We start from the raw sequence: 15,611 nt of genomic DNA, 5'->3' as shown, positions 1-15,611 counted from the left end.
TTGAACTCCTGACCTCAAGCAATCTGCTCGCCTCAGCCTTCCAAAGTGCTGAGATTACAGGCATGAGCCACCATGCCCAGCCCTTAGTTATGCTTCTTAAAAACACCTCCAATTTGAGCATGTTAACAATCTTAGCCCCCTCACCATGTGATGCCCTGAGCCACCTCAGGACTCCACAGAGTCCCCACCAGCAACAAGGCCCTCATCAGACGCAGTCCCTCAACTGTGGGCTTCTCAGCCACCATTCTGTAAGAAATAAACTCCTTTTCATATGTGTGTGTGTGTGTGTGTGTGTGTGTGTGTGTGTGTGTGTGTATAAAATATATTTAAATGCCTCTGATTCCCTATGGGAAAGTAATATAATTAATACCAGAACTAATATCTATCATACCCACTTTAAATAGTAATTTAGCCAATAACTCCAGTTCATTCCATAGTCCAAGTTTTGTTACTTTCAGCTAATTCTTTCTGCTATCATTTTAAACTCCAGAATAAAGAATCCACCTCCAAAGATCATTCAAGTTCAGTCTCAAAACCAGATGAACCAGCCCAGGCAAACAAATGAGCCCACTGAAAGAACAATGCCCTAACAAAGCTCATTTCCATCCGAAGGTGCTGCCCTGAGTCACTTTTGCACCCTTCTTATCTCTTTGATCCCCACAACAGAAGAGCAATGGGAATGATACTGTTACTCTTATGGCATAAAGAAGGAAGAGGCCCAGAGTTGCGATGGGATAGACCTAAGTTCCAACAGCTAACAAGTCCTGAAGCTGAGACCAGAATCCAGGCTTCTCCATTCCTTCCGTAACTCTGGCTCATTTTAGTGACAATTTCCCAGATTTTATATTAATAAGCATCAAAGCTCACTGGCTTGGCCTAACCTCTGGTGACTTACCAGGGAGCAGTGAAATGTGAGGACTCAGACAAGAACAGACCTAGAACAGACCTAGAAAATCTTTGTTTTTTGCTTTTTGTTTTTTTGAGACGGAGTTTCACTCTTGTTGCCCGGGCTGGAGCGTAACGGCGCGATCTCAGCTCACTGCAACCTTGACCTCCTAGGTTCAAGTGATTCTCCTGCCTCAGCCTCCCAAGTAGCTGGGATTACAGGCATGCACCATCACGCCCGGCTAATTTTGTATTTTTAGTAGAGACGGGGTTTCACCATGTTGGCCAGGGTGGTCTCGAACTCCTGACCTCAGGTGAACCGCCCACCTCCACCTCCCAAAGAGATAGAATTACAGGCGTGAGCCACTGCACCCAGCCTTGACCTAGAAAATCTAATGGTAAGGTGAAAATAACTGTCTTTTCTTTTTTTTTTTTTTTAGCACTTAGAATATACCAGGCACTCTGTAAAGTGCTTTACATACATTCTACCTCGTTTATCCTTAAAACATCACTGTGAGGGGTATAGTATTAGCTCTATCTTACAGACGAGGGAGCCGAAGGTTAAACAGGTTCATTTACCAGGGTAACAGTGAGTAATCCTGTATGATGGGGAGGTGTGTGTTCAGGTCTAGAACTTATCCCAGCCAAGTGAATCAACAGAGACAGGAACTCTGCAGGCTGCCCTTGGCATGGGCTGATGGTCATGCACTCAATTTGCCTTCTCTGGGCATGGCTGTCCACTGTCCCTCTCTCCTCACCTGAGGCGTCTGAATGACCAGGTTATCTCTCCATTGACGTCTTCTCTTTGATACAGAAACCCCATCCGGCCTTGGGGAGGCCTAGTATTCTTTTCTTTTGAGGGGAGGTGGGGTTGTGGGGGCTACAGGAGGAGGCCTAGTATTCTGATACTTTTCAAAGGGTGTGCCTCTGAGACATCCCCTGCCTCAATGCAGAAGGATCACCAAGTCAAACGTTGTTTAAATCCTTTACAGTTGGGCACACAATTTAAGAAAAATAATACTTTCGGCCGGGCCCGGTGGCTCAAGCCTGTAATCCCAGCACTTTGGGAGGCCGAGACGGGCGGATCACGAGGTCAGGAGATCGAGACCATCCTGGCTAACATGGTGAAACCCCGTCTCTACTAAAAAATACAAAAAAAAACTAGCCGGGCGAGGTGGCGGGCGCCTGTAGTCCCAGCTACTCGGGAGGCTGAGGCAGGAGAATGGCGTAAACCCGGGAGGCGGAGCTTGCAGTGAGCTGAGATCTCGCCACTGCACCCCAGCCTGGGCGACAAAGCGAGACTCTGTCTCAACAAAAAAAAAAAAAAAAAAGAAAAATAATACTTTCATGCAATATTTTTTAAAAGTCAAAATTAATGCCAAAAAATCCACAAAATTCAAATAAAGACAGGATCCAAAGGTCTACTTGCAGGACTCACCTCGCTCCCCTCACCCCAACCTCAGCCCTGTCGGATGCTATCCATATTTCAACACTTGACATTGACATTTTTTTCACCATGAATGTTTTTGCATTAATTTTGCCCTTTTTTTTTGGAGACTGAGTCTCGCTCTCTCGCCCAGGCTGGAGTACAGTGGTGCGATCCCGGCTCACTGCAACCTCTGCCTCCTCAGTTCAAGCGATTCTTTTACCTCAGTCTCCTGAGTAGCTAGGATTACAGGCTCCTGCCACCACACCCGGCATTTTTAGTAGCGACAGGGTTTCAACATGTTGGCCAGGCTGGTGTCAAACTCCTGACCTCAGGTGATTCGCCCACTTCAGCCTTCCAAAGTGCTGGGATTACAGGCGTGAGCCACTGTGCCTTGCTGCCCTTTGTAAAGATGGCATTCAAACACTATTTATGTTGATGGCTGAGTTTACATCTCACTCACCTCCACCTATCTTGGTCCTGGACTGGGTGCATAAAGAACAGAATGATGGCCGAATGTGATGGCTCACGCCTGTAATCCCAGCACTTTGGGAGGCCGAGGTGAGAGGCTTTTTGAGCCCAGGAGTTCAAGACCAGCCTGGGCAACATAGCAAGACCCCATCTCCACTAATAATAATAATAAAAATAATAGTAATTAGCCAGGGGCATGTACCTGTGGTCCCAGCTACTCGGGAGGCTGAGGCGGGAAGATCACCTGAGCTAAGGAGGTTGAGGCTGCACAGAACTCTCATTGCACCACTGCACTCCAACCTGGACAACAGAGCAAGATTCTGTCTCAAAAAAAGGACAGAATTATGACAGTGGGCTTTGATTTCCAGTGGACCTTTTTCCCGTGTCCTTCCCTGCCTCCTTCACACATCAACTGTTATCTGCTGGCCCCACCAGAAAAGCGACCAGTGACCGCCTGGTGCACACAGTTTACAGCTGGACAACGCCTCACTCCACCAGGCCCTGGGGGAGATGGAGGAAAGGAAAAGTCTTCTCCGTTTTCCACCAGAGCTGCAGGAGGAGTCTGGCTGTCTTTCTTCTTCTTAAGGACACTTTTTAAACAATCAGTTGAGTAATGTGCCAGGAGGGAAATTCCTATCTTGAACCCTCACATCAGTGCTGACATGTAATTCTAATTATTGAACTCCCATCACTGCTTCTCTAATGCAGTGATTTTCAATCTTTAAAAACACAAATCCCTATGCCCAAGCTGCTCTCAGATCGATGAAGCAAACCAGTGCCTCCAGAGGTGACAGCCCAGCGTCTGCGCTGGTCGCAGCTTCCTCGGTGACTCCAGTATGCAGACAAGGTGGAGAACAGTTGCTTTAGAGAAAGACTGGGCTTTGCTTTTCTTCACTCAGGTGTTGTGGCCCTTTCCAGAGGACAATGGCAGGAAAGGCTGTAGAGTCTGAGGGACCTAGGTTCAATTCCTGGCTTTCCCACTTACTGGCTTTGTGGCCTTGGACAAGATAGTTGACTTCCGTTTCCTCAGCTGTGCTGTGGACATCGTAACAGAATCTCCCTCTTGGACTTGTTTGAAGAGATCAAGCCAAGGCATCTGGAACATCTGGCATGGTGCCTGGTGGGTGTATGTGCACTCGTGCACCCCAACACACAGCGTGCGCAATTAGTATTAGCAGTTATGAATTCCCGTCTTCAAACAAAATGATAGGAAGTCCAATTAATAAACAGGTAAAGGTGGAATTGCTCTGTTTGAAGCGGAGGGTAGGGACAGACGCAAGCCCCACTCTACCTTTCTTTCTTTTTAAGAGACAGGGTCTCCCTCTGTTGCCCAGGCTGGAGAGCAGCGGTGCAATCACAGCTCACTGCAGCCTCAAACTCCTGGGCTCAAACCATCCTCCCACCTCAGCCTCCTGAGTAGCTAGGACTACAGATGTGTACCTGTAGTACAGGCATGTAAAAATTAGCCTGACTAATTTTTAAAACATTTTTTATAGAGACGAGGTCTTGCTATGTTGCCCAGGCGGGTCAGGTGACATTTGCTGCTTCCGAACTTCTGCAGCCCATTTCCCATCTCCTGGTGGCAAGCATCTGCCAGCCAGCTGACTGGCTAGGCCCAGGGACCACTCTGTGGCCACAGGAGTGAGCAGAGCAGGGCTACTTGGCCTACGTGGCTTTCTGGCCGCAGGCTGATGAGTGGAGTAAGCCACCACTAGCTGAGCTCACCACCCACCCGAAAGGCACTGCTATAAACTCCCCATCCCCAGCTGGATGAATGACTCTGTTTGGTTTTTAGGTGTGGGATGGTGGCTAGAGGCCGGAATGTGTTTCCTAAGCAGGTGAATACCTAAGTGCCCTGTGCAGGAAGACCCTCGGGGCATGCTGGTGTGGCAAGGAGTGCTCCGTCTGGGAAACAGCAGCTTGCCCGTTTTCCCTTTTGGGAACAGCTGTGCTTTATTCGTTTCTTGGGCAGTGTTGATTGTTTCTGCCATATGCTAAAACCTAACAGGTCAAAACTCTCAGCCCAGTTCACAGACCTCTGCCAGCCTCTGGCTGATTACGAGGGTGAGGCAGAAGGTGCAGGCTGCAATCAGCGTGAGATTGGCTCTGCCTGGAGCTCACCTGTGCCACAGAACTGACTGTATTTCCTCTTCCCGGGGGGAGGCCGATGTGGGCCCTGCTTGTGAGAGTGGAGCTTCCACGGCTTCATTTCTTCCCATCAATACAGCATCTTGAATTTCTTTTTTCACAAGGGGATATTCTTTGGACCAAGCTAATAGCTGCATAAACAACTCAACAGTCAAAGTGTTTTTGTTCTTTCCTCCCTGAGCAAGAGCTCATTTCCAGAGTTGTTTGGGGAGAAAGTTGATATTTCAAAACTAGCATGTTTAAAGTGTGTCCCTTCATTGTTCTTTAGGGATGCTATTTGAGTGACAGTCGTAGTCACTGGGCTCTTTAATTGCAAGTAACAGAAACCAACTTGTGCTGGCCTTAGCTGGAGAGGGGAATTTGTCATAGAAATAAAGGAGCGTCTCATGGAAGCAAGGAGAGGAGGGTGGCCGTGTGCAGCGTGGCCTCAGGAACTGGAGAGGCCTCGGGCCACTCTGCCTTATCTCCTCTAGGCAGCCTCGCATACGTGCTGCTCAGGTCTCTCTCTGCTGATTGGCTCTCACTGCCAGGCTGCAAGGAGAAATGTCACTGTCACTGGGGGGGCGCACTCATCACTGCCACTCAAGAGATGTGCTCAGAAGAATTAGCATCTTTCAGAACTGATTCTCAGGAAAAAGAACCTCATTGGTCAGATTCCATCGGCAAGGCCCATGGTGATGGCTGATGGCCCAGTGGGGGTCCTCTCAGTCAAGGTTTCCAGATCTGTCTGAGGATCACAGTTACCTCTGGGAATTTGTTTTTTTAATTTAATTTTTTTAATTATTATTTTTTTTTAACACAGGCCCAGCTCCACCCCCTAGAATCTCTGAGTGGAGTCTGGGACTCTGTATTAAAAATCCATCTATAAATATGGCCACACGCAGTGGCTCACGCCTGTAATCTTAACACTTTGCAGGGCTGAGGTGGGCGGATCACTTGAGGTCAGGAATTCGAGACCAGCCTGGCCAACATGGTGAAACCCCATCTCTACTAAAAATACAAAAATATTAGCCGGGTGTGGTGATGCATGCCTGTAATCCGAGCTACTCAGGAGGCTGAGGCAGGAGAATCACTTAAACCCAGGACGTGGAGGCCACAGTGAGCCGAGATTGCACCACTGCACTGGGTGACAGAGTGAGACTCCATCTCAAAAAAAAAAAAAAAAAAAAAAACAAAAAACTCTATAGATTCTGATGATAAATTACATTTATTTATATTTTAATACAAATAGGGGTCTTGATATGTTACCCAGGCTGATCTCAAATTCCTGGGCTCAACTGATTCTCCTGCCTTGACCTCCCCAGTAGCCGAGATTACAGGCATGAGCCACCATGCCCAGGGTCAATACATTAGATTTGAGAGCCACTGAAACACAGTTTTTGGTATCCATGAATGTTTCTACTAAAGTTTAATGAGAGCCTGCCTGTTAAGCTATCTATTTGTGGAGGCTAGACCTATACGGCTGGAGTGAGCAATTCGTTTCAGTGCAAGTATATGTGAGTGGGATGGGGAAGTCCCTACAGCACTGGCTGCAGAACCAGTCTAGTGGAAATCTGAGAAGCCAGCTCAGGGCTGAATGTAATGTTACTACTCTTAAGAGCTTCGTGGTCAGGACTCTAAGACAAGATTTCAGAACAGTTCTCGCCACGTGAAATCTGGCTCAGTGTTAGCCAAGAAGATGATGCAGGTGTGGCAGGTCAGGGTTAGAGTCAAGGACAGGTTTGGAATCTCTATTTTCACACTGAGGAAAAGAAGAACCCCACTGGGAAAATACCGCCTTGGAGAGTCCAGTGGTGTTCAATGTTCCTGTGTTTTTATTTCTTCAACATGCTGAGTCTGCTGCTTGGTAAAAGATTGCTTCTCTTTCTAATATCATTGATTTGTTCTTTAAGGCTTAGCTTATGTTTCCACCTGAAGGAGCCCTCTTTGACCCTCTAGTCCGTTAAGCTTTGCTTCTGCTCCTATACTGTCCTCTGTGTACTTTGGCCACATCATGGATTGTAATTATTTCTCCATCATCTTCAGTTGATGATGGGTAGTTGGCAATTTGGTAACTAGATCTACTTGTAGGGGGGCCAGCGTGAACTCTCCTACTGAACTGACACAGTGATGTGCCTGCTGGCCTGGCCCCTGGCTTCCCCTCTGTTCCTCACATCCTCCTTATTCCCACACCAAAGTCACCTTGCTTCTTTCAACAATCTCAACACCATTCCAGGATCTGGGATCACTTATCCCCTAATCAGAGAAAATTGAAGGAGCTCTAGACTTGTTGCCCTGCATCCAGCATGCCATGCTAATAAGGACATCCTTTCGCACCATGATGAATTTTGAAGATGTTTTATTTGAAGATGTTTTATCTTACTCTATGATTCAGTTATAATTCACTAGGCATGATTCAGATGATATCCCATTTAACTCCTACAACAACCCTATAAAGAGTTTTGTAAGGAAAATTGGGAGCTCATAAAGGTTAAGTAACTTGCTGAGGTCCCACCACCAGCAAGTCTCAGAACTAAGATCTAAACCCAGATCCAATTCCAATCTCTTATAGCCTTAAACATCATGCTACAGGCCTCTTTTGAAACTTACTTTACATTGTGAACTATCTTTCCCTGCTTATGCCTTATTTTCTCAATTAGAATATTCAGTAAATATTTCTTTGTTGAATATAAACAATACAATTGTGGCCTGTAGTCCCAGCTACTCAGGAGGCTAATTATTCATAATTGAATCACAAAAGCTGGGCTTGAAATTGGGTGTTTGGGGGAGGGTGCTGCATACACAGGTTTCTCCCCGATATATCACCTACATATCTGAGCCACACAAAAACACACTCGTCGCTCGTCTTAAAGGTGGGAGTTTCAAGAAGACACACGTGTTCTAAAGAATGTCAGAAATGGTTTGCATCAATTATACATGAAGAAGTAGAAATAACACTTTAAAAACAAATCAGAATTATGTACCCCATTCCACAGTCAAGCATGGTTCCAAGGCTAGAAACCCAAAGAGATGTACTTAGACATAAGAATAGAATCAAACACAAGCTATTCCAATGGCAGAGATGAAGCGCCCACAGCCAGGAAGCGCCGCCACACCTTTCTTCTCCAGAGCCTTGCAGGCTGCAGAGCGTGCCCCGGGGAACATACGGCGCTGCGCACGGGAGCATGCAGGGTAACTGACTCAAGCAAGTGCAGGTACAGGTTGAGCATCCCTTCTCTGAAATGCTAGGGACCAGAAATGTTTCAGATTTTGAATTTCCTCAGATCTTGGAATATTTGCATTGTATTGATATTTATTCGTTGAGCATCACTAATCTGAAATCATGACAACACTCAAAAAGCTTCAGATTTTGGATCGTTTCTGATTCTTGGACTAGGGATTCTCAACCTGTATTACCTCCTCAAAGCGTAAGACTTCCCTCCAGCTTTGTCAGCTAACTTTCATTCTAGATACAAACAGCCATCGCATCCAGGCTTCCTCCACGGGCATAAAGCTCCAGAAGGCCTGCAGTGTGACAAAGGATGCTACCTCCTCATAAGCACCCCCAAAGAATAGGGAACTGGCAGATTCGAGTGTAATGGGAAGGTGTTCCCTGACTTGAGTGACACAAGAGTAGGCTGTGTGTTTGCTGGAGGCAGGAGAGGGGTTAGTAGGTGAGGAAATAAACACCTGTTTGTTTCTTAATGTATAAAATTTAAAACACTGGTGACACCTATGAAATAACCAGGAAATTGGAACTCAAAAGAGAGGTCAGGGCAATAGATTTTAGGAACCTTTTGCAGAGAAGGGATAGTTGAAATCTTGTGTGCCACAGGGAGAAATTATCACAGAGTTAGGACCAACGACACAGCGTATGAAACATATGCTGGGTGAGGCATTCTGGCTCTGCAGCCCCCAAGTTCCTTCTCTTCTCTTTACAGGGATTTCTCTTGGCCTTGAGAAATTCCTAATGCTTATCTTATTCTACTATATCTCATTGCTTTCCCCCGGCGGGTTTGGTTTGTTCTTGCTTTTCCAGTTGCTTGAGGTACACTGTTAGGTTGTTCCTTTAAAAATCTCTTGGCCAGGCACAGTGGCTCATGCCTGTAATTCTAGCACTTTGGGAAGCCAAGGCAGGAGGATCACCCAAGGTCAGGAGTTCAAGACTAGCCTGGTCAACATGGTGAAACCATGTCTCTACTAAAAATACAAAATTAGCTGGGCGTGGTAGTGCATGCCTGTAGTCCCAGCAACTCGAGAGGCTGAGGCAAGAGAATCTCCTGAACTCGGCAGGCGGAGGTCGCAGTGAGCTGAGATCACACCACTGTACTCCAGCCTGGGCGACAACAGTGAAACTTGAAAGAGAAGAGAAGAGAGAAGACAGAAAAGAGAAAGAGCGAGAGAGAGAGAGAGAGAGAGAGAAGGAAATCTCTCTAGTTTTTTAATGTAGCCATGTATTGCTATAAACTTGCCCTCAGTACTGTTTTTGCTATGTCTCATAGGTTTTGGTACATTGTGTTTCTACTTCATTTGTTTCAAGGAAGTTTTAAATCTCATTCTTAATTTCTTCTTTCACCCATTGACCATTCAGGAGCATGTTGTTTAATTTGCATGTGTTTCTTTAGTTTCGAATGCTCCTTGTTATTGATGTTGTTTAATTCCCTTGTGGTCAGATATGATGCTTTATATTATTCCGAGTTTTAGAAAGTTCTTGAGACTTGTTTTGTGTCCTAACCTATGGTCAACCCTGGAGAATGTTCCATGGGCTGATGAAAAGAATGTGTATGCTGCAACACACCTAATTTTTAAAAGCTCCCCCTCCCACTCTCCTATCAAATCATGAAGTGGGAGAATACAAGGAAGTCGTCTGTAGTAAGGAACGTAGGATTTAACACAATTTTTACAACTTCAGGTTTCTTTATATTTTACCTGTTTCTCCTGAATTTCCAGAATCATCACTAATACGTTGTTGCTTGGAATTCCCACATTTTTCTCACCAGACACACAGAGTGAACAGAAGTCACGCTCATTGTTCCCCCACTGTACTCTTCATGCATGAAGAGGCAGGCTAGCAGAAGTGCAGAGTAATCGCTGAAACACTCAGCGGGGCAAGTGACTGGGGGCTCAGCTGTCTGCACTGAGAACCGTCTCATTACACTATACCTTGTATGCATGCAGTTTCAGCAGGGCCCAGGACTGAGTAAGCACTAGACTGAGGAGGGAATAATGCTAACCCAGGTGTTCCTGACATTATCAAAGGGCACTCAAAACGCTCGGTGCTGGCGGGCTGACGGAGAGGCTTTTCAACATGAATGAGGCAGGGGCAGGTTTGTGCTCCACTCTTTCTACAAAAGACTCAGCTTGTTTTCTCAGAGCTAAGGAAGCTCTAAACAAGAACCGTATCAAATGTGAACTCACACACACACACACACACTCTATTACTGATGAAAACATTTTACGAACATACAAAAATAACAGAAATTTTCAACACTTCGAACCAGAGGTCTTCATGTGGGATATGTCTCACCCTAGGGCCACCTCGAAACTTTCTAAAGGGTGCCTCAGCAAGGGGAATTTTACAGGATGACCTAATTAATGCGGAATTTAAGGTAATTCTGAGCTTTCATACAGCCCTCTAACAAAAGCAAACCCGTGGCATCCACGCTTTCTTCCGTTCTACAAAACAAAGACACCACTCACCTTCCCAGCCCACTTGGCACTGCTGCCCCAAGGCGGTAGCGAACACAGAGAACAGAACAGAAGCCTCCTACCCGGAAAGGTTCCTCAAGTCAGCTTAAGGCTTTAAGGGCTTTGTGACTTTCCCTGTTCTAAACTTCTGTAAAGGGGGATTTAGAAATGGGGATGTTCGGAGACTTGTTAGGATATTCAAAATGTGAATATGTGGTAAAGTGACAGTAATGATTTTTATTGAACAAACTGGCCACTTCCCTCTCCAAGACTCCTGCCAAGAAATAAATCACTCTTGGTGGAGGTCCCACCAGCAAACAGCGGCAAGTATCAGCAAGAAATACTGAATGCTACAGACAGCTTTTCTTCTAAGTCACTTTTTCAACTATTTAAAAACTCATCCACAGAACAATCATTGACTGGAAGGAAAAATACCCTTGGACAGTCAAAACAAAAAGAGTTTAGTGATGCTGAGTATTTCAGTTGTACTTGGAATAATTTTCAGGACTATCAGAATTTTCATGATGCACTGAATAAAACCCATAGACAAAACTGATCACAAAAAATAAAAAAACTGACCACAATCATATTGTGAAATATTTACTCCAAATACAGTCAAATATCAATTTACTTCATCTTATGAAATGGGAAATATTTACCTCTTAACAGAAAATAAATTAGGTTCTAGATAGCTGCCAGTTTTTAGCAGGATAGCATTCTATAGGAAAAGCATAATCCTAGTAAAAGTTAATGTTATTTTTTGATTCCTAACAAAAGCCAAACATCTTAGTTCAATATATGTACACACCTTTATTGAAAGAGTATCTTGCCTTTTATCAACCTAACTTGCTTCCTAAATAACTTGTTTTTGCCACAGATGACTGTGACTTGTTATAAGTTAAATAAGGGAAATTTTAAGTCTTGACACCTTCACTAAGCATTTACAAAAGGTGTTCTGTGATGGTTTCTAATGATTTGTCTAAGTTCAAAATTCACTAACATGAATTTTCAAGTCAGACTTTTTTTCTGACAAAGTCAGTAGTTTGATTTGATTCATGAAATGAATATTTTGCTTGATTTCATTATATGATGGACATGTACCACGAATTGAATGACTAAATCTGTAGTTCCAAGGTTTTGATGAAACACATAATAAAAATATATTTAAAGCACTAACTGTACCAAGAGTAATGCACAGGTTGGATTTTCCCAACCCGTTAAGAATATACTGAAATAAATAAAGGTTTTCCAGGTTAAAGAGTAACAGATATAATTAATAATCATTTGATAGTCTTGGTAAAGCCCTTTGGCTTTACATCCCTAAATATGAGAATGAGTAAATTCTAAGTAAACACCTCTAAAAGTTAGGCAACTTTCAAAATTCTGTTTTCAACAAAAATAAACAAGAAACTAGTCATGCTGTCAGCTGCAGAATGATTTATCATCACAGATGATAGATGACAACGTGATTTTTTGTCACAGAAATTAAAGAACTGAGTAAAAGGCTTTTAGGTAAAGCTATAGAATTGATGCTGGACCCTCTTTCATTCTAGCAATGTCATTTTAATTCAGCTATATAAACTAATTGTAAAAACATGTCATTAAAGAATTTCCAAAATTTTTAATATATTTATATCTTGATCCATTAGGCAAATGACTGAGTAAATATAGAATTTAACACATCCTTACAGTCACAATAAATAAATAGATCTCCATGCAACGTAGCCTCCACCTCCTGGGCTCAAGCAATCCTCCCACCTTGGCCCACCAAGTAGCTGGGACTACAGGCTTGTGCCGCCATGCCTGGCTTAAGTTTTTGAATTTTTTGTAGAAAGAGGGTTTTGCCATATTGCCCAAGCTGGTCTCGAACTTCTGAGCTCAAGCAATCCACCCACCTCAGCCTCCCAAAGTGCTAGGATTACAGGCATATGCCACTGCGCTCAGTCACATATAATTTTAAATGTATATATATTTGTTGCAAAGATGTATGACAGTATGATCAATGACTTTCAGGCATAAAAATATAGAGTAAAACCTGATGACAACAAGCTACAAGATGAAAACCGGATGTAGTGGAATTGGTCCCTGTACTCCAGCCCAGAGCCTCTGCTCAAACACAGGAGCTGAAAGCTGTAAGCTTCTCTGAGATGGCAGGTGGTGGTGGTGGCTAGAAAGTGACTGCCTTGTCATCAATGGGGACTTTCTAAGTTTAGTGACTGGTCAGTTAATGATGGTGAAACAGTAAGCTTCACCAAAACTTTATTTCTGCATCTTTGTGCGACAGTACAAACTAAAATATATTTTTTCATTATTCTTGCAATAATATGATCCCACATTTTCACAACTCAAGTTTTTGGGGTCCTACCTAGATATTGTGGTGGAGTTTTGCTGTACAGTACTCCCTTATCCACAGGGAATACTTCCCAAGAACCCCAGGATGCCGGAAACCTTGGATAACACCAAACCTGATGTTTTTTCCTATACTTATCTATGATCAGGTTTAATGTAGGTAAATTAGGAAAAGAGATTAATATCAATAACTAGTAAAATAGAACAATTATAACAATACACTGCAATAAAATCATGTGAATGTGCTCTCTCTCAAAATATCTTGTTACTGCACCTTGGATAACTGAAACCATGGAAAGCGGAACCACGGATAAGAGGGGATTACTGTAGTACATTAGAATAAAATCTTGTGGGAGAACTGCAACAAAAATACAAGTTCCAGGAGAAAGAGGAATTTTAAAAACCTTTATGTATTTTCTATGTAGATAATGGTACTAAATTTCTATGGTATGTAGACTCCACTGATTATATAATGAAGCCTGTTTTGTTTTAAAATGTCAATATTTATACTATGCTGGTATTGTATCTTTTGCCAATATTTAACTTAGGAACACCTTTAAATGTGCAAATAGATAGTTTCCTTTTAAAACAATATTTTTTAAGTATTAGGGAGTACTTGTGCAAAAAAGTTTGAAAAATCAGTGCTCAACACAGAACAAAAGCAAGCAATAACCTTTTTCAAGGCCAAAGATACTTGGAGCAGACTTTTTTTTTTTTTTTTTTTTTTAAATCAGCAATGTACAGACTGAACTACCAGGAAGGACAGCTTAACATTTGTTTGCTTTTCCTGGCACCTAGAGGGAAAGTCAAGCATAGACAGGGATTACACATTTCTACTGGAGATAGAGCCTGTAAAAATTTATTTATGGTGCACAGTAACAGAAAAGGGGATAGCTCATATCGGTAACTCTGCCAAAGCAGCAACTCATTCATCACAGCAGTCAAGACTTATGCTACCTTTTGCAATTTCAGGAATAGGTACTAACCTTGGAGGATATATTTTACCATCACTAATTATTTTTAACTAAGCACCCACTGTGTCTTAGGTTCTTGAGATACAAGAAAGAAAATGTGCCTGAATAATTTACACTCCTGTTGGGGAAACAGAAAAAACCCCAACAACACAGTACAAATGAATCTCTGCAGCACAAATGAAGGGCCCAATGAATACAACAAAAGTGCAGTGAACGAATAGAGGGAGTTGTTGAAAAAGGTCCGGGTCGTCTGGGAAGGAGAAGGCTGAAATCAGAGCAGGTCTTTAACAAAACAGAATCAAGAGGATAAGACTGATGGGCTAACTTCCTGGGGACAGAAGTAGGATGGTGCACATGCAATTCAATTATGATGGTGAGGCGAATAACTATTACCCCAGAGCAGATGGCTACTATAAAAGTTGGTAGATGGAAATCGGACTGTGAAGGGTCTTATATGCCAACAGAGAGCTGAGTTTCATCCCATCAGAAGTGGGAAGGTTTCTGAGATCAGTGTGCAAAGCAACATTTTAGGAAGGTTTTTTAATGACAGTGGTGTATAGGAAGAGACAGCAAGAGAGAAGTCAGTTAAATTTTAGCAATAGTCTGTGTAGCAATGATGAAAACAGGGGTGAGGATAAAGTGACTGGAAAATAAAGGACATTGTGCTAAAAGGGGGAAGGAGGGACCATGAGTTTCATGGTTTCAATCCTATGTGACTGTGATAATCATGGTCCCACAGACAAAAATAAATCCAAAGGGAAAACAGGTCTATGTTCAAAGGTGCAGAGATGGCAAGCAAGAACGGACACTTGAAAGGGAAGGCTCAACCTCTCCCTTCCATCAATCTGCCATTACCAGTGATGGTGTGCCACACTAAACTAGCAAGCAGAAAATCATAAGCTTTCTCCTCTTCTGTTCTTTTACTCAATTAAATAGAAAAAAAAGGACTTGTATTCTAAACTTGTTCTTGATCATACTATATACAGGCATACCTCAGAGATACTGCAGGTTCAGTTCCAGACCACTGCAATAAAGGGAGTATCACAATAAAGCAACTCACACAAATGTTTTGGCTCCCCAATACATGTAAAAGTTACATTTAAACAATAGTCTATGAAGTATGCAAAAGCATTATGTCTAAAAAATAAATATACACCTGCAAGATTAAATTTCTAGAAAAAGCTAACAATCATGAGTGTTCAGAAAGTCATAATCTTTTTGCTGGTGTAGGATCTTGCCTCAATGTTGAGGGCTACTAAGTGATCAGGGTGGTAGGTGATGAAGATGGGAGTGGCTGTAGCAGTTTCTCAAAATGAGACGATGAAGTTTGCTCCATCAACTGATCTTTGTGCTTTCACAAAAGATTTCTCTTTATCATGCTATTTGATAGCATTCTATCCACAGCAGAACTTCTTTCAAAATTAGAGTCAATCCTCTCAAACACTGCCACTGGTTTATCAATTAAGCTTATGTAATCTTCTAAATCCTTTGCTGTCATTTCAAGAATGTTCACAGCATCTTCAACAGGAATAGATTCCATGTCAATAAATCACTTTCTTTGCCTATCTCTAAGAAGTAATTCCTCAAGTTTTATCATGAGGTGGCAGCAATTCAGTCACATCTTCACTTCTAGTTCTCTTGGTATTTCCACCACATCAGCAGTGACTTCTTCCACTGAAGTCTTGGGCCCC

General features: G+C 43.1%; 1 protein-coding gene across 4 annotated transcripts in view; it reads right to left on the bottom strand.

Moving 5' to 3' along the window:
• LOC105491146 (exoribonuclease 1) overlaps positions 1 to 15,611 on the bottom strand; it is a 160,501-nt gene that overhangs the window by 110,563 nt on the left and 34,327 nt on the right. Inside the window, exon 7 of one of the 4 annotated variants that reach the window (XM_011757306.2) lies at positions 2,207 to 15,610. The exons of the other annotated variants lie outside the window; for them this stretch is intronic. Within the exon in view, the coding sequence (XP_011755608.1) occupies positions 15,536 to 15,610 (75 nt within the window). The 3' untranslated portion in view covers positions 2,207 to 15,535. Of the gene's footprint in view, positions 1 to 2,206; position 15,611 lie in introns of those variants that run through there. 4 annotated transcript variants of the gene reach the window in all.

The sequence above is a fragment of the Macaca nemestrina genome, chromosome 8 (assembly GCF_043159975.1).
Source record: "Macaca nemestrina isolate mMacNem1 chromosome 8, mMacNem.hap1, whole genome shotgun sequence".
Classification (NCBI taxonomy): Eukaryota; Metazoa; Chordata; class Mammalia; order Primates; family Cercopithecidae; genus Macaca; species Macaca nemestrina.
This window is presented reverse-complemented; position numbering and strand designations above follow the sequence as displayed.